This window comes from Thermobia domestica, chromosome 3 (assembly GCF_964235325.1).
Source record: "Thermobia domestica chromosome 3, izTheDome1.hap1.1, whole genome shotgun sequence".
In the NCBI taxonomy this organism is placed as follows: domain Eukaryota; kingdom Metazoa; phylum Arthropoda; class Insecta; order Zygentoma; family Lepismatidae; genus Thermobia; species Thermobia domestica.
Window position 1 is genome coordinate 147,097,889 of NC_137456.1, and position 19,955 is coordinate 147,117,843.

The 19,955-nt window shown below is 35.3% G+C and overlaps 1 protein-coding gene across 1 annotated transcript in view; it reads right to left on the reverse strand.

Annotated features, from left to right (window-relative positions):
* Window positions 1-4,815: 4,815 nt before the first annotated feature.
* LOC145681989 (uncharacterized) overlaps window positions 4,816-19,955 on the reverse strand; it is a 194,689-nt gene continuing 179,549 nt past the window's right edge. The window contains exons 11-12 of the mRNA XM_081753590.1: window positions 18,640-18,903; window positions 4,816-5,201 (exon numbers count right to left, since the gene is read on the reverse strand). Of these exons, the coding sequence (XP_081609716.1) occupies window positions 5,041-5,201; window positions 18,640-18,903 (425 nt within the window). The 3' untranslated portion in view covers window positions 4,816-5,040. The remainder of the gene's footprint in view (window positions 5,202-18,639; window positions 18,904-19,955) is intronic.

The following is a 19,955-nucleotide window of genomic DNA, read 5'->3' on the forward strand; positions in this document are numbered from 1 at the left end:
GATCATCGCTGCTTAAAGTATCGTTTTCTTTCGATTTTGCGTGCATCGGTCTAGTAATTATTAAAGAAAAGTAAATAAGCACAGAAAAGTTTCACCAACAGTTAGGTTAAGACTTATAGTGTCTCCATTTTCAGTCCAGGGTGTGCGGTGGCTCAGTAGTAGAGCGTTCACCTCCGGTGCTTGGGGTCCCTAGTTCGATCCCAGCTCGCTCCATGAGGACTTTGTGATGGACAAACACCGTGCTTGTGGGTTTTCTCGGGGTTCTCCCGTTTCCTCCCGCTTTCTTCATTTCATTCATTTCTCATCATCGCCGTCTCCTTTAGCCTAACCGGCATAACCGTGGGACGTAAAACGAAAGATTTCGTTTTTTTTTTTCAATTTTCAGTCCAAAAATAAAAAAAAATAATGAAAGCACACACTTCAAATTCTGCCAAATAAAATTTCGAATGATTTAGGAAGAGTTGCAATAAATATTCAGATTACTAAACTAATCCTATACAGTACGAAACCTCAAATTGTTTGAAATATGGAATTAACCGGGTTTGATTCTGCTTTTCTCATTAGGTTATTTGCAGGTTTGGGATTTAACAGTTTATGAAACTGAATATGGAAGAGGGATTTAACTGGTTTTGCATCTGTATTTCTCAGTTCTTCACATAGTAGGGATTTTTTTTTCGAAAAATTTCCCTCCAGCTTTATCTCTACGATTTTTTTATAGTCCACCATTTTAGGCAAGACGAGGATTAGTCCAAACGAGTATTCTTATTTCGCCTAAAATGGCGGACATAAAGCTTATCTTTTATCTGTCATAAAAGTGTCAGATAATTGGTTAGGCGAAACGAGGATTAGGCCAAACGATGAAAGATCCTACCATGAGCTAAGGTAATTCCTAACTAAAGCCTAAACCTCTGGACGCTGCCATGACCTTAGGTGGTTACTAGATACCGTATCCTGAAATCGCTACAGACGTCCTGGGGACTGCCATGAGCTAAAGAGTTCTCGAGCAAAGTATTTCCTTCCTCTACCTATAGGGCCACTCCACGCGAAAGTGAACCTGAACCCAAATTTTCAAAAACTGTCAAAACCAATGTATTTTTACATATATATGAAGTAAACATAACGAAAGTTACTTTCTCACAAAGAAAAAACTTGTTTATACATAGAATTCACGTAAAATTTTAAGTTTAAATTGTAAATTTGTAACATGTCAGGTGGGTAGAAGATTTTTATTCTTGTTATCAGCAACATTTTACGTTATATTGTGCATGTTTGGCTGTAGTAACTTCGAGTTGTTCAAGATGCTTCTTTTTTTCTACAAGCTCCAGTTGGAAAAGTGTTTACAGGATAAAAATTGTTTATAGGGTTAATATCATTAAAGATATAAACGTCAACTTAAATGTCTTGCCCGTGACAGAAAACTACCAAACGTTATTGTACTGAATTACTAGGTTTGAGAGTGTGGTTGGTACTTAGTAGAAGTATCAATTTGCATGTGCATTTCACATCTACAAAATTTTGGACTAATGCTAATCAGGGGTGCCCACAAGGGGGGAGCTATGACGCAAACTGCGTCATTGAAATATTTGTGGGGGTTAAAAATCTATATAAATATGTTTGAGGGGGTGTAAAAATTAATCGAAAAGTTTGTTTTTCATGGACATGAGGGGGGGGGGGCACCACTGATACTAATAATATATTTCGATTTATTTCAATTTGAAGACTTGTCCTGCGCATGACAGTGGGGATGCCTTGGTTACTTGTTGGTTGTTTACCTTGGCCTTGGTTGTTTACCTTGGTTATTCATGATAGAAAATGATTCCATGTGTACTAAAAGAACGTTTTCTAAACATGAGCATTACTTACTTAAACATAGGACTATCTATTACTGTCTATATGATGTTTAACCTAAAACAAGTGTCATATAAATATCATCATTAGAGTCACCTTTTTGTTGGTTTCAACGGAGCAGTGGATGGGATTGAAGTACGTACAAAATGGCCAGTATGGAACTCTGTGAACAAAAGAAATAAATTGTAGAATGTGCTGCTGATTTCGTAGCAGATGCAAACTTTTAGTTTCAAAAATATAAGTTTTACTACTACCGTCAGCCTAACCAATTATCTGACACTTTTATGACAGATAAAAGATAAGCTTTATGTCCGCCATTTTAGGCGAAATAAGAATACTCGTTTGGCCTAATCCCCGTTTTGCCGAAAACAAAGACGTTTTGAATAAAAGATGGAAAAGTGCTCTGTCAGTTGAATGTCTGCAATCAAAACACTTTTTTTCCTTTCGATTTGACAGCGAAATTTGGACCTTCGTCGAACTTTTAAATCAAAGCTTCATCCGTGTAAAATCTTTAAATTCCCAGCAGACGTTTATTTAGATTGTGAAATGGTGATTCTGAAAGCTATGAAGCTATCCTAAGCGACGACTTAGCTTTGGATATTAACAAGGCTTGTGTTAGCACAGCTGTTGAAGATATAACACAAGGAACATTTTGTTGGTGGGATTTTTCTCTAGTGGACAGAAAGAGAGAACATGCAGGCATGCAACTATCGCGCAAAGCCCAGTTGAAGAGGACGAAGTCAAGGTAATTTGTAAGAAGACCGTCAGCAATTGCGATAAAATTTTCAGGACTGTTGAAGAAGATGTGTCTTACGTGCATTTCCATCAAATAATCTCTGTGATAGCAGCAGTGCCTTGCCTGGGAGGGAGTGGGCAAGCAGGTCTAGGGCCCCGGGCGTCGAAGTAAGGGGGGCGCAAAATTCGGGAGGAAAAATTGAAAAATATATATATAAAATGCCAGAAAAAAATATTAATAAGTGCTCAAAATCCAGGAAAACAAGGTTTATTTTTGAAAATTTTCTTAAGCTTCGCGCCAACCATGGTGGCGCTTTGTGGCCGGTCTGTCGACCTCACTCATATTTACGGGCACGCCGTCGTATACTCTTGCTCCGGGCGTTGATTTTTCACGGCACGTCTCTGAATAACAGCACCTAATTTGTATACTGATAGACACAGTGTTTTGTACGAATTTCTCTACAAGGTGGGTGTAAATGGACAAGCAGAAACATTTCCTAAAGAGTAGATGGTGAGAAATAAGTGTACTACATATTATTATTTTTGCGTGATAAAAGCGAGCCTCAAGTAAAGTAAATAGAATTATTTACGTACAATGCTACAACAGAACAGCAGAAATTGACTTATTTTCAATTATATATCATTTTTTGAAATCATTCTCATTGAGATTCTGAGTGTTTATTCGCACGGTGTCCTACCAGTGACAACCGCTTGTCCTGCCCATGACAAAGTAAAGTTTAGTTTTTTTTTTTTAATTAATACAGATATTTGTCAAATTTCTCTTATGTGAAGTTTATTACAAAATTTAATCATTTATACATTTATGTTTAAATAAAAACATTTTGGCCTAAGGATTCACAGAGTTTGGGCTAAGAATTCACTTGGAGTGTCGAAAGTCACTTCTCTTTTTTGTCCCCGCCCGTGACAGACACTTAGGAATTAATATTTTCTACACTAAACAGAAAAAGAATTCTGAAAACATCAGCTACATATAGACCCTATTCCCAAGTCTGTACTGCTCATATATCATACATTAGCAGAATTTATCTTGTACTTTTAGAAATATAAACTTTAAAGCATCAAAAATGTAGTGTAAATATCCTACCCGTGACGATGGAATGACCCTATACTTAAAATAAGGAAAGATTGTGATATAGTTCTCTTTGTATATACATACAAAGATATTTTGTAATATTTTATTGAGTGTTATTGCCTCTACCAAATAGACATTACAATATTTAAATAAGTAAATAATATTTCCAAAATTAAAATGCATTTAAGTAGTGTTGTTCTGAAACTTAAGAAAATTGTTTTGTAGAGATAAGAACACGGATACAACATTGAAACATTAGGGAGCTCAGCCCTCTCAACGACATTATTGGGGGAATCAATAGGTCTGAGCCTCCAGGTTCCAGCACGTATGCATGAGATATTATTTTGTCTACTGTGTATGGGAAGTAGATATGTACTGGAAGAATTGTGTGTATTTTGAAATTCTAGGAATATCATCCATTAAAAGAAGTGTCATTGGATTGATAGTTTACACAGTGTGGCATTGACCTTATGTGTTTGAGTCAGTCGTTATCATAATGAATCGTCATTAGTGTGGGAGTAAAAAGCTGTTCTATGGTGTATTATGTTCCGACTTAAGTGTAGTTGTGAAAATAGTTAGACAGATTAGAAGTTATTTGCAACAGTTAAGATTCTTTTTATTTATTTATTTATTAATCGTTTTTTTTTTTTTTTTGGAGGGAAAGGGGTAGGAGAGGATTGCTTCTGGAGTTTTCTTTGGAACTGCAGTAATAATTTTATATTCTTCGTTGTAGTTGTCATCAAACGGAAAGGAAAAAAGAAACTTCGGTAAGTGACTTGATACTCCATTTCTTATTCAGAATTTTGTCGAAATTTTGTATCAGTATTAGAGTGTTTGTTTTGTAAGGTTTCTGTGCAGGAGATATGAAATCATCAAATGATTTCCTCAACCAGTATCTTGCTGTTGTAGTACTATTTTGTATCTAGAATAAATATGACCGTACATTAGAATGAGTATAATGACATATTTATAAAGATAAGTACGTTGTCGATGATCTATGAGGTAGCATGCAAGTTTTACTTAATATTGAGATTCTGCAAACTGCTCTGATCTTATTTTGTTTTTAATTTTTGTTTGAAATTTGTTGAAAATCGGTAAAAAATAATTTTATTAGAAAAAATGAAATTTACGTAATAATATAACTTATTAATTTATTTATTTGTTGTAAATACAGACTCAATACAATTGAAATATATAATACCATTACATCTCTATAACAAGGTATGTATATATATATCTGTATCTCATGAATACAATTGAAACATTTCCATCATTCTTGGAATTAAAAGTTTAAAATGTAGAAAATGATAACACTTGGGATTCGGGTATATAATGACCCCAAAAGTATTGAAGAGTATGATCGACTATGGCAAACTATATTCGCAAACAAAAGGGCGTTTCCAAGAATTACATGTGATATCATTAAACTGTCCATATTTGTTAGTCGAGCCACAATTCTCTGAACCTACTCCATTTGGTTCACGCCTTGCCCATTTCTCATATCCTGCATCTGCTAATGATTCACCTGAAATCATTAAATGATTAACATAAATTAAAATTAGTTTATTAGACTTAAACTATAAATATTTCAGTAGTTTATAGATGTAAAGTTTATACAATATTTTAATATTTGTTCATTTACGAGTCGGTCTCTGGCACTGAAACATTGCTCTCAACTTAATACATGGTGTTAGTGCTAAAATTGTCATCGGAGAAAAGAACTGATGAACGGAGTCAATTAACGATTGAATCAAGAAACAAAATCGCTTTAATTACTTATTTCATGTAATTGTATGATATAACTATAAAATCATATTTAACTTAGAAAGAAAATAGTAGTTGTTAGACCACCAGCACACCAGGTTCGGGCAAAATGTTCCTTTGTTTTTCTTAAACACAGTTACAGGTCTTTTCTATTGTAAAAGTTTCGGCATAGTATATTTTGCTATGATTTGGGTGGTATATGGATTATTTGTGTTAACTTGTGATACCGTGTGTGTTCACTTATAGCAAAGTGATTCTGATTCTCACGAAATGTTAATATTTCTTTTATTAACTATGCATGTATTCTTGGGGTACCACGTATTCTTCGCATGAACAGTGAGTCAGAAATACAAGGAATTTCGGCATTTATAAAATCTTCGAACTTCTGAGTGTACAGAACATTTTGGCTAATATTGACTTCCGATGGTGAAGTTTGAGCCGCACTCTGACCCACTAACAAACAGAGACTAATTTGAAATTGTGACATTGAACATTGAATTAAATTGGAGAATATTTAAAGCAGAAAAGTGTTAATTAAAACAGCTAGTTTTAAAAGTCGTAAACGGTACTAAGGACCTACGCTAAATGTAGGATTGCTTTTCAGAAAATAGTATTTTATAAATTACTACACAAATCTATATTGCTTGCTATAATTTATCCAGCAACCTTTAATATTGAATATCAACTTTTGTTTTAAGCCAGAACCAGCCATCCCTTCTATTCAAGCCAAACACAGACACCGGACCTTCCGTCACTAGCAAGCTGATCAACTGGCAAGAAAATTTCATTACTTCCCCTCCAACACCACAGCACTGGAACGTTGAAGATATCAAAAGTGTCATAATAAATTGTGCAGAGAGGTGTATCAAGTTAGTGATAGAAAATTCTGTATCTGTGTTTGGCTTGATTAAAAGAGATGGCTTCATTAAAGCAAGAGTAGATTCACAAACATTAATAGCACAGTTAAAAAAAAAAAAAAAAAAAAAAACTTCAGCTAATAAGTTGGCAAAAGAATTGGTGCATACTACTCTCTGAGCACCAATGCATTATGGTGATATTTTTAAACATTAATGTAAAGTTTTAAATATTGCACTATAAAAATAGTTATTAATTAAATACATCTTATATTTCATATTCTTATTGCATCTCCTACTTACCTAAAAAGGATTTAAAACCTTCAAATTTTGCTAAATCCTTTAATATGTGTTAAAAGACATATTTTTATGCAAAAAATTAAAAATAAATATTTTCTTTGTCTCACTAAAAGGAAACTTTTCCACTTCATTTCATTCAAAAACCAAACATATTTAAATTATCAACCTCCTGTGGGAGGTGGAAGAAGGGATTCTGTGAAAAAAAATGAAAATAAATATTTTTTTGCACTAAAACAAAATTTCCACCCTGTTCCATATCGGGGTTTCATGGTTTGGATTTTTTGGGGTTTTTGAAGTTTTCAGCCCCAGGTGGGGATGGAGAAAGGGATTCAGTGAGGAGCTTGAGAATGAATGTTTTCTTTGTCTCACTAGGGGTAAGCTTTTCCACCTTACTCCAGGTGAAATTTCCAAAATTTATTTTTTTGTTTTCTTTTTTTTTGGGGGGGGATCTCAGCCGAAAATAGAAGGTGGAAGATGAAACTATGAAAACTTGAAAATAAATATTTTCTTTATCTCACCAAAAGAAAACCCCACCATTCCATTCCAAATGAAAACTTTAATCTTTCAAACATTTTGAAAGTTTGAAGCCCCGGTAGTGTGTGGAAGATGAAATTTTATTAAAAAATGAAAATAAATATTTTTCGTGTCTCACCGAAAGAAACTTTTCGCGACCATTCTAAATCGAAATTCCAGAATTTAATCTTTCAAAAATTTTGAAACAACCGCCGTCTCAGGGTGCATGATGAGAAAATGAAAATAAATGTGTTCCTTGTCTCATCGAATGGAAACTTTTCTCAACTATTCCAGATTGAAATTCCAATATTTCTAAAATTCGGCCCAACCTAACCTTCAGGGTTCTGAATTTATGTACGAATGAACAAAATGGAAAGTAAACCAAAATTACGTTGTTGATATGCAGGGTTGTAACTACTGAAAGATATTGGAAAAAATACCCCGTTATTTTTCTCAGGATTAACGCCGTGAAGCTCACAGTAGGATGTCACTATCATTGGAAAGAAAATGTCAATGAATAGACGCAAAGTAATTAATTCATACTGGATATGAGAGTTTTGTCTACATTGAGAAAAAAATTGTAGGTGGCGTATTTAAAAAAAATTGGTTACATACGTAATTTTTGGACTTAACGTACAGCAGACGTATAACTGAAAACGCATGTTTTATAATACTTTCCGTACAAATGTTCCTTCTATACGTACTTTCCGTATGAAACAATATAAGTGGTCAGCTGACGAAGGCAACATACATATATGTATGTAATATAAGGAAGATTGTTAAATATCAGACATCCCGCAAGTGTATGATGTAACATCTAAGGGCAGTGCCTATGTGGCATATGGATAACGTATGCTTCATACTGATTTCTGTAGTAAGCAAGAGGATTTCGTATATTTATACAATATACCGCTGTCTGGAGAACATTAGTCTCGCAATTTACTTTCGTCTCAGACCCTTCAAATCGAAGGGACAGTCGTTGTAATCAAGAGGATCCCTAAAATCTGTCTTGCAAAGTAATGGTTCAACATCCATAATTATGGTGTGAAAAGAATAAATTATGAAAAGTTACTTTGGTACTTCCGTGGAGAGCCTGATTGTACGTCACTGAGAACTTCAAGAACTGGGGCGCATCTTATAGTGTCGTGAATTATAGGCTTCCCTTTTCTAGGAGCCAGTACACAAATACACTTGTAAGTTTGTATATAATATAAATGGGTTTTTTTCCATTCTAATTTGGAAATAATGAGTTCTTTCTTATTAATGAATAATCAGTGGCGAAGCGTAATCCCACAAGTAGGGTAGGCTCGATAAACTTATATTCCCATTTAGTTCCACTACAAATGTTTTGAAGTGCAGTTCATATTTTCTTTTGTCTGGGGATTGTAGGGGGGTTAAGTCAAATTTCCTCCTCAATTACTGTTTTCATTTTCTGCATATTTGAAAATGAAGGGAGAGGGAAAAAAGTATATTCGTATTGTTAGCTGTCAAATTTCTTGGATAAGCGTTTGTTACTTGCATCTCTCACTTTAAAGTAAGTACAATACTGCATTTAATTAATGCACCATGTAATAATGACTTCTGTAGAAATGTTATGCTCAGAAGGAACTTCAAGTGAATCAACGCAAGATATTTAATATTGTATTATATGCAGTGGCATATTTAAGCGGGTGACTTCAGGCCTTAAGCACTTACATAAATTTTATCGCTATTATTTATTGTTTTTTATATATTGCAGAATTTTCACATATCCAGGAAGAAAGTTAGCAAAGCCCCTCCCGAAACCAGCAGAGCCGCTCGAAACAAAATTGTAAATACCCCACTGATTCTATGAAATGAAAAACAACTAAAATTACACACAAATATTATTTTATCCTGAACGGTTGCGTTTGGAAAATTTATACATTTTTATATTTGTATCAGACTTACATTTCACAAGCTATTATGGAACAGGCCTCATGTAGAAAAAAGAAAGCTACTCTGAATTACTTCTGGGAGCATATACCTAAACTCGCTAAAGCTCGCTGGGGGCTCCGCCCCCAGGCCCCCGGTCAGGCCTTTGCCATGAGGTGTCATGTTCTAGAAAACTATTCCTTCAGGAATTCACTTTCCTTTACAGCAGACACCTGTTACCAACACATACTTCAATTCAACCGGTATTATTCCTTCCATGTAACTTTGAAAAGCAAACACACAATTTATTAGAAAGAACTCTATTACTACTTCTACTCTGGCAATCATGTGCATGGCTTATTATGTACACTTTGCGCACACCTATACATGTTAGAGACAATAACAGAATTTATTTTCTCAAACATAAACAGCGGACACTGTCTTCCAATAGCCTACCTATTAAACCTTGCATTTTGCGAAAACACTCACTGTTTACAAATGTGATTTTTGCAACCTTTCAAAAATTTATTCGTAGCATTTTTTAATATTATGTTTTGCAGTGTAATTTAGTACAATGTAATATAATAGTGTCCTTGTAGTTAATTGTACATATTACCAGCAGGAAAAGTAATTCATATCTGTGATATAAGGGTGGGAAAATATTTCAGTCTTCCAGCACATTTATTCTTGTATTTACAATGAAGACTACAATTTACTAGATAATTTACAAATATGAATATTGTTGGAGATTGTTTAAATTTTTTTCATAGCATTTGAGTGAACACTACTTTTGTACTATAATGTAGTACAGTGGATTATAATGGAAACCTTGGGCATAGTTGTACATATTACCTCAGCAAGATTTCTTGAAAAGTTTCATATATACTGCACAAATTCTTGCAGTCTCCCTGTATATTTATTCATGTATTTTCAATGAAGACTACAATTTGTAGGTGATTTACAAATATGATTATTGTTGGAGGCTTTTTAAACATTTGTTGGTATCATTTGAGAAAACACTATTTTGCACTGTAATATAGAAAAGTCCCTTATAAAAGAACCCTTCGGCATAGTAGTACATATTACCTGCAGCAAGACTTTTTGAAATATTTCATATTTACTGGACAATTTCTTGCAGTCTACCTGTATCTCTCGTCTTGTATTTTTATGAAGACTAAATTTGTTCGTAATTTACAAATATGAATTTTTGTTAAGGCTTTTTAAACATTAGTTCATAACATTTGATTGAACACCAGTTTTTGCACAGTAACGTAGTACACTATATTACAATGCTGTCCTTTGGTACAAAAGTAATTATTGGGCAGCAGGACTTGTTGAAATGATTATTTATACTGGACAATTACATACAGTCTTCCTGTATCTTTACTCTTATATTTTCAATGAAGACGTTTCAAAGAAGAGGCTTTTAAAAAAATTGTTTATAGCAACTTAACCAACACCACTTTCTACACTGTACTAAAATATTGTACTAGAATCGTGTCTTTCAAATTTCTTATTACAATCAAATAACAAGAGATCATTTCCTTAATCATCCTAAAAAACACATATATAAGACGATTACTATGCCGATTTTAGAGGTGTAATTCCACGGACGCGGGCCCGCTACGTACCAGTACTATGTGAGCAGTAAGTAGGAAATCCAAAATCTAAGGAATTGAGTAGTGTAGGGGAACGACGTGAGCCTACTGTGCAAAAGACCTGGGTTCGATCCCCAACAAGTTTTTCTCTCACTTTTTCTTTCTTTGAAAGTTTATTTTTATAGCATAGGTGATTGAAAATAAGCTTGACTTTATTATATACGGCATTTCATTCCAACCGGACCCGCAACTAAAACTATTAAATCGAAAGGGGCACTTTTCCACGTATCTTATATATTAAAATTATGTACGCTGCCGGCGAGACAATTTTCAAAGGTGCCAATTTGTGTGTGTGTGTGTGCGTGTATGAGCGTGTGTGCGCAGTTGCGTACGCAGGAATTTATTTCGGGAAGGGCCAAACTCAATATCAGTGTATTTTATATTGAAATTACTAAACTTGTCCCAAAAATTAGGCTAAATTTACTCAAAAGTAGTAATTTCGGTGGTGGTCCGGACCCCCAGGACCCACCCCCTGCGTACGTCCCTGTGTGTGTGTGTATTTCCTTAAAATTAATATTTTATACTTTCCATTTGTGGTATTCACTTCAAATTTGGTATACGCATGTATCTTAACGAGGAACATAAAAGGGGAGAGAGATATTTTGCAATCGTTTCCGGTTTGAAGCAGACACTGTTGTCGCGAGACAAAATGTATTGTTGTCTTGTATGGACACTATATCGTGAAAATGATGCCCAATGTTTCTTTCAGACTCTTTTTGGGGGACACTGCCTCCTCAGAGCACCCCTGGCGAGATCAAAATAATACGTTTATAATACAATAACAAATAGAATGTTATCAGCAGTGCCCCCGGGGTATTACTTCCTCCCCCCCGAACATTGCTTCAGATAGAGACACTGGTGATGCTCCATTTCCAAAGCTACATATGTTTGATTTTAAATACTTCAGTATCGTCTCGAAACTTTACACGAACATACTGCCTAGTTTCGAGACCATCTCAACAGTTAGCGTATAAATATATCCTTTCCGTCTCTCTGTAATAACGAAAATATTTTGTTCACGCAATGCCAACAGAAACTATTTGGTAAAATGAAGCAACGTGATAAGAAAAAATGCAAGATAAAACATGGTCTGCGGGGATTCGAACCCAGACCGGCTACTCAGAAAGCAGACACTTTACCGCAGAGCTAACTTAATACGTTGCATACCACATAAGAGGCCAAATGAAGGCAATTTAAAAATATGGCAATTTTGAATTCAAGATGGCGACTTCTCCAATGATTTGTTTCTTCACTTAAACTGAATTACGTCCTTAATAACATAGCGAAACCTGGCTTACCTACCAAGAGCACAACTTACAATTTTCATGGTTACAAATTTTTGAGACGCCATTTTGAATCCGAAGATGACGACTTTTCCAACATGTCGGATTTTTCCCCTCACATGAGCTGTACTCTACACACTTGAACGCAATTTCGTGATTCCACCATATCTACACGTTGTGTAGAATTAGACGCCTGCTTATAACATTCCTAGCACTTTCTGACACCGAACATGTCTATTTTTTTCAAGTTTAAGGGCGGATTCGCAAACTACGCATCAGAATAAACTTCACCTCGAAATTTCAACATCCAAGATACAGCCATTACAAATTTCACATTTTTTCGATTTGTGCCGCGAAACGAAAACGAATTTTAATGCTCTTTTTTCTATCATAAACTATGTTCCTAGTTTCACTGCCTAACAAAATATGACGTTTCTGTGGTGTGCGGAACTACTCTAAAAACCAGCATTTCGAGACGACGAAAAATTTCGACACTTTATTTACATGGAAAATGTCGCCTTTTTCGTGATATCGGAATTTTCCCATTACTCACATCCCATGACGAACAAGTATGAAAAATTTGGTGTTTGTATGTTTTGTGGAAGTATGCAAACAATTAAGTGTGTTTCCGCCTTTAGAGGTATATAATTCCACGGACGCGGGCCCGCTAGGTACCAGTACTATGTGAGCAGTAAGTAGGAAATTCAAAATCTAAGAAATTGAGTAGTGTAGGGGAACGACGTGAGCCTACTGTGCAAAAGACCTGGGTTCGATCCCCAACAAGTTTTTCTCTCACTTTTTCTTTCTTTGAAAGTTTATTTTTATAGCATAGGTGATTGAAAATAAGCTTGACTTTATTATATACGGCATTTCATTCCAACCGGACCCGCAACTAAAACTATTAAATCGAAAGGGGCACTTTTCCACGTATCTTATATATTAAAATTATGTACGCTGCCGACGAGACAATTTTCAAAGGTGCCAATTTGTGTGTGTGTGTGTGCGTGTATGAGCGTTTGTGCGCAGTTGCGTACGCAGGAATTTATTTCGGGAAGGGCCAAACTCAATATCAGTGTATTTTATATTGAAATTACTAAACTTGTCCCAAAAATTAGGCTAAATTTACTCAAAAGTAGTAATTTCGGTGGTGGTCCGGACCCCCAGGACCCACCCCCTGCGTACGTCCCTGTGTGTTTGTGTATTTCCTTAAAATTAATATTTTATACTTTCCATTTGTGGTATTCACTTCAAATTTGGTATACGCATGTATCTTAACGAGGAACATAAAAGGGGAGAGAGATATTTTGCAATCGTTTCCGGTTTGAAGCAGACACTGTTGTCGCGAGACAAAATGTATTGTTGTCTTGTATGGACACTATATCGTTGTGTGCATATGCTCCTGAGTCTTACCTGGTCTCAGGGCACAGCGCACATTGAACGTTCTTGTCTAGGTGAGGTTTCCATACCTGCAACCTAGAACGTATCTTCATTTTTAAGTTATTGGGAGAGCATTTTGGGGTGAATGAATGTACACAGTTTTCGAGGAGGAAAAGTGCGAGTAGAAAGGAAATATTCATTCACAGTAAAGGCAATGTGTGAGGCTTTAATGCGAGTGCCTTTGTTTCTTAAAACGAATCTAATTTGAAATTTAATTTCCCGACAAAATTTTGGGATGGTGTTAGATTGGAAACAACACAGCCTAAAAGGAAACATTCAGACACGAGAGCAGAATGGAGAGTATATGTATAGAAACTGCAATTGACTCGGATTTGCCAATAAATGAATACTACTTACGGCTTTGGTTCCATCCATTCCAGTTCGTAGTAATCTGTATGAACACTCACACTAGCACATCACTAATACACAGTTCTTGAATGTTGTTAAGTGACACTAGTCCGAAAACTGAGGTGGGAAGGTTTTTAGTCCATCAAGCATCTAAATTGATTGGAGATTAGCTCTGGGCGACGACCAATTATGAGTCTGGACTCCAGCATCGTAGACAGCTAAGCAATCATCTCTTCCTTCTTTCCTTTATGGGCGAAGTTTTCGGTGATGTTCCCTCGTTTGGGCGGACCACGAGGGTGTCTTCTAAGGATCTGAAATACCCTAAAAGTCTATGATAGTCCTTTTCTCATTTTAGGTATTTTCTTCTTCAGATTCATATATACTTGGATAACAAAATAACACAAATCGGAGTAGCTCGCGCACAGAGGTGTTGCGAGTTTTAAATACCGAGGTAGAAAGCTTAGTGTTACAAGTCCTTGCTTCTATTTGTAAGTTCGCTCGGCGTTGTTCGAAGGATCTGGCGTCCCTATCTCAGCAAATAAATTGCCTGTGATGAGAACGTTCTCTTCAGTGTGTTTCCATCCTATGTCTGCAGTTTCGTTGTGTGTTTTTTTTCTTTTCTGCTCTATCTGCATGTTTGCTTCCGGCTAATGTTGAACTATTGAAAGCTAATTGCATGAGACGCGAAAGAAATCGTTTCTATGCAATGTAAAATTAAATTTAGAATAATCGCGTATCTTTATTTCCTTTTTACTCTTTTCTGATTTATTTTGTATTCCTTTTAGAAATTACAAATTAGATCTGTTTTACGATATCGTGAAAATGATGCCCAATGTTTCTTTCAGACTCTTTTTGGGGGACACTGCCTCCTCAGAGCACCCCTGGCGAGATCAAAATAATACGTTTATAATACAATAACAAATAGAATGTTATCAGCAGTGCCCCCGGGGTATTACTTCCTCCCCCCCCCAAACATTGCTTCACATAGAGACACTGGTGATGCTCCATTTCCAAAGCTACATATGTTTGATTTTAAATACTTCAGTATCGTCTCGAAACTTTACACGAACATACTGCCTGGTTTCGAGACCATCTCAACAGTTAGCGTATAAATATATCCTTTCCGTCTCTCTGTAATAACGAAAATATTTTGTTCACGCAATGCCAACAGAAACTATTTGGTAAAATGAAGCAACGTGATAAGAAAAAAATGCAAGATAAAACATGGTCTGCGGGGATTCGAACCCAGACCTGCTACTCAGAAAGCAGACACTTTACCGCAGAGCTAACTTACTACGTTGAATTCTGTTTGTTCTATTCTACTCAATATACCACATAAGAGGCCAAATGAAGGCAATTCAAAAATATGGCAATTTTGAATTCAAGATGGCGACTTCTCCAATGATTTGTTTCTTCGCTTAAACTGAACTACGTCCTTAATAACATAGCGAAACCTGGCTTACCTACCAAGAGCACAACTTACAATTTTCATGGTTACAAATTTTTGAGACGCCATTTTGAATCGAAGATGACGACTTTTCCAACATGTCGGATTTTTCCCCTCACATGAGCTGTACTCTACAGACTTGAACGCAATTTCGTGATTCCACCATATCTACAAGTTGTGTAGAATTAGACGCCCCCTTATAACATTCCTAGCACTTTCTGACACCGAACATGTCTATTTTTTTCAAGTTTAAGGGCGGATTCGCAAACTACGCATCAGAATAAACTTCACCTCGAAATTTCAACATCCAAGATACAGCCATTACAAATTTCACATTTTTTCGATTTGTGCCGCGAAACGAAAACGAATTTTAATGCTCTTTTTTCTATCATAAACTATGTTCCTAGCTTCACTGCCTAACAAAATACGACGTTTCTGTGGTGTGCGGAACTACTCTAAAAACCAGCATTTCGAAACGACGAAAAATTTCGACACTTTATTTACATGGAAAATGTCGCCTTTTTCGTGATATCGGAATTTTCCCATTACTCACATCCCATGACGAACAAGTATGAAAAATTTGGTGTTTGTATGTTTTGTGGAAGTATGCAAACAATTAAGTGTGTTTCCGCCTTTAGAGGTATATAATTCCACGGACGCGGGCCCGCTACGTACCAGTATTATGTGAGCAGTAAGTAGAAAATCCAAAATCTAAGGAATTGAGTAGTGTAGGGGAACGACGTGAGCCTACTGTGCAAAAGACATGGGTTCGATCCCCAACAAGTTTTTCTCTCACTTATTCTTTCTTTGAAAGTATATTTTTATAGCATAGGTGATTGAAAATAAACTTGACTTTATTATATACGGCATTTCATACCAACCGGACCCGCAACTAAAACTATTAAATCGAAAGGGGCACTTTTCCACGTATCTTATATATTAAAATTATGTACGCTGCCGACGAGACAATTTCCAAAGGTGCCCATTTGTGTGTGTGTGTGTGCGTGTATGAGCGTGTGTGCGCAGTTGCGTACGCAGGAATTTATTTCGGGAAGGGTCAAACTCAATATCAGTGTATTTTATATTGAAATTTCTAAACTTGTCCCAAAAATTAGGCTAAATTTACTCAAAAGTTGGAATTTCGGTGGTGGTCCGGACCCCCAGGACCCACCCCCTGCGTACGTCCCTGTGTGTGTGTGTATTTCCTTAAAATTAATATTTTATACTTTCCATTTGTGGTATTCACTTCAAATTTGGTATACGCATGTATCTTAACGAGGAACATAAAAGGGGAGAGAGATATTTTGCAATCGTTTCCGGTTTGAAGCAGACACTGTTGTCGCGAGACAAAATGTATTGTTGTCTTGTATGGACACTATATCGTGAAAATGATGCCCAATGTTTCTTTCAGACTCTTTTTGGGGGACACTGCCTCCTCAGAGCACCCCTGGCGAGATCAAAATAATACGTTTATAATACAATAACAAATAGAATGTTATCAGGAGTGCCCCCGGGGTATTACTTCCTCCCCCCCGAACATTGCTTCAGATAGAGACACTGATGATGCTCCATTTCCAAAGCTACATATGTTTGATTTTAAATACTTCAGTATCGTCTCGAAACTTTACACGAACATACTGCCTAGTTTCGAGACCATCTCAACAGTTAGCGTATAAATATATCCTTTCCGTCTGTCTGTAATAACGAAAATATTTTGTTCACGCAATGCCAACAGAAACTATTTGGTAAAATGAAGCAACGTGATAAGAAAAAAATGCAAGATAAAACATGGTCTGCGGGGATTCGAACCCAGACCTGCTACTCAGAAAGCAGACACTTTACCGCAGAGCTAACTTACTACGTTGAATTCGGTTTGTTCTATTCTACTCAATATACCACATAAGAATCCAAATGAAGGCAATTTAAAAATATGGCAATTTTGAATTCAAGATGGCGACTTCTCCAATGATTTGTTTCTTCACTTAAACTGAACTACGTCCTTAATAACATAGCGAAACCTGGCTTACCTACCAAGAGCACAACTTACAATTTTCATGGTTACAAATTTTTGAGACGCCATTTTGAATCGAAGATGACGACTTTTCCAACATGTCGGATTTTTCCCCTCACATGAGCTGTACTCTACAGACTTGAACGCAATTTCGTGATTCCACCATATCTACAAGTTGTGTAGAATTAGACGCCCCCTTATAACATTCCTAGCACTTTCTGACACCGAACATGTCTATTTTTTTCAAGTTTAAGGGCGGATTCGCAAACTACGCATCAGAATAAACTTCACCTCGAAATTTCAACATCCAAGATACAGCCATTACAAATTTCACATTTTTTCGATTTGTGCCGCGAAACGAAAACGAATTTTAATGCTCTTTTTTCTATCATAAACTATGTTCCTAGCTTCACTGCCTAACAAAATATGACGTTTCTGTGGTGTGCGGAACTACTCTAAAAACCAGCATTTCGAAACGACGAAAAATTTCGACACTTTATTTACATGGAAAATGTCGCCTTTTTCGTGATATCGGAATTTTCCCATTACTCACATTCCATGAGGAACAAGTATGCACAATTTGGTGTTTGTATGTTTTGTGGAAGTATGCAAACAATTAAGTGTGTTTCCGACTTTAGAGGTATATAATTAAACAAGTTATGACTAATAGAAATACATGATTCTATGGAGAAACTTCTTACTCTGTGTTAAGGAAACCATTTTGTAACACATTAGCATTGAAAGATGACTTCAACGCTAAAACTAAACTCCCAGAGGCGAGCCTTCTCACCTTCCCAACAGCGATAATAACTTCGTGTGTAATCCTCAGCGATAATAACTTTGCTCCCTGAGCAGCACAGCCCGTAAGCCTGTCTAGCGAGCTGGGGAGGCTCAAACGGAAGGGTCTCCAACTGTATCCAACCTACTACATTTTTACCGAAAAAAAAACCCAACGAAATGTTGAAGTACTGACTCTATTTTATAAGAAATCAAAGATAAAGAAAATATACGATAGAAAACAGGGTAGGGCTGGCCTCAGAGCCTCATACTACGCTTCGTCACTCTGAATAATATCGAATAATAAATATTACAATTTTAAATATATCGTATCAGAAGTTGCATATACCTGCGTAGTTTCTGTCATTCAGCACAAGATACAGTCCAATTAGGAGTGTGCTTAAGATATGTATTTCTATTTTTGGGTTGTATTAAAAACTAGATATAAGTTACAGGAAGATTATCAAATTCTTATGTATGTATTACCAAAAAATCTTTTAGTTTGCTTTATAACTGATTTAAATATATCTTGTTCGTAAATTACATCCAAATGCCAGAAGGAAAAAATGGAAAATAATATTGCTTCTTCTGGAGAAATAGTTCTTGTTAGCATTGACACCACCAACTATGATTTAGGATATACATATTTCCGTAAAGAAATATAAACAACATACATACCTTCTAGAGTCACATAATTTCCTCTTTGACTTTGATCATAAAACCCTATATGGGCATAATCGTATATTGAAGCTTCATAGAGAATTTCGGAAATTATATTAGCTTCCCGTATGGAGTTTATGATAGCCAAGTGAGCACCTTCACTCTCACAAACTGTCTTCGCTCTTTGCCATGTTTCAATATTCTTGTGTAGTTTGTAGTAACCAAACCCTGCGACATACTCGTAGTCTACTGGGACAGTTTGTTGTTCAGTTATTGGAGGTACTGGGAAAGAAAATCAACATACATATTTTATTAAAACATGTATTCTGTATATTAAAATTTCACTAAATAATATCAACAAATCAATTAAAATTCATTGTTTTGAGACTATGATTTGACACTTGATCTTATAGTTAGGCTTATGAAAAACTTGCTAACCATTCTAACATCAAATTTCATTTTTAACTCGTATATAAAAATGAACAGAAATTTGAAATGTTTTCAGGTTATACTTTTTGTTACGTTTCTAATTTTAAATGTTATATATATATAGTATTAAATTACAAATTCTTATTTCGTATTGAAATTATAAAACAAAAATTAGCATACAAGTAGCAGTTTTTTAAAAATATTTTTGACGAAGTATATTTTACCGATACGTTTGATTGAGATACAACCTACGAAATTCCTTGCCTATTTAGATTACTAATTTATTTTGTACATCAAATAATGTAACGGATTTCATATTAAATATACATATTAATTGAAATGTTTGTTATGAATCAATGTCGTCGTCTATTTTTCTCTTGAAATTGATTATCTTGCATTTCTGTTTTGAAAAATATCCTACAAAGTACTTCTCAACATTTTGTCTTTAAAAATTTTATATTTCTATCATCATTGCGAGCCAATGATTTAGTTACAAAAACCAAGATAGAGTTTCTAAAATTAACAAGATTTATTGAAACTTAAGCATTTTATGTTTTCGTATCCTTTCATTTCGGAAATTTGCATAAAATCAGTAGATAAAAATACATTAATTTAGTCTTATTCTAATTATTTTCTGGGTGCAACCTTTTAAGGTTTGATTACTTCAAAAATAAATCAGTGTAAATTGATAATGATACTCTTGTATTTACTGGTGATGACGTACAGTGCATAGTTGCCTATACAAGTACAAACTTGACCATATGAATTCGAAGTGGTGACTTTATCATCAACTGAATCTGTCCCAACACTAATAACACAACTACTTGTAACCAGGATTCTAGTATATGAAATATGTATGAATTATATAAAATCATTTTTATAATGACAGTATGACTTGAGTTGTA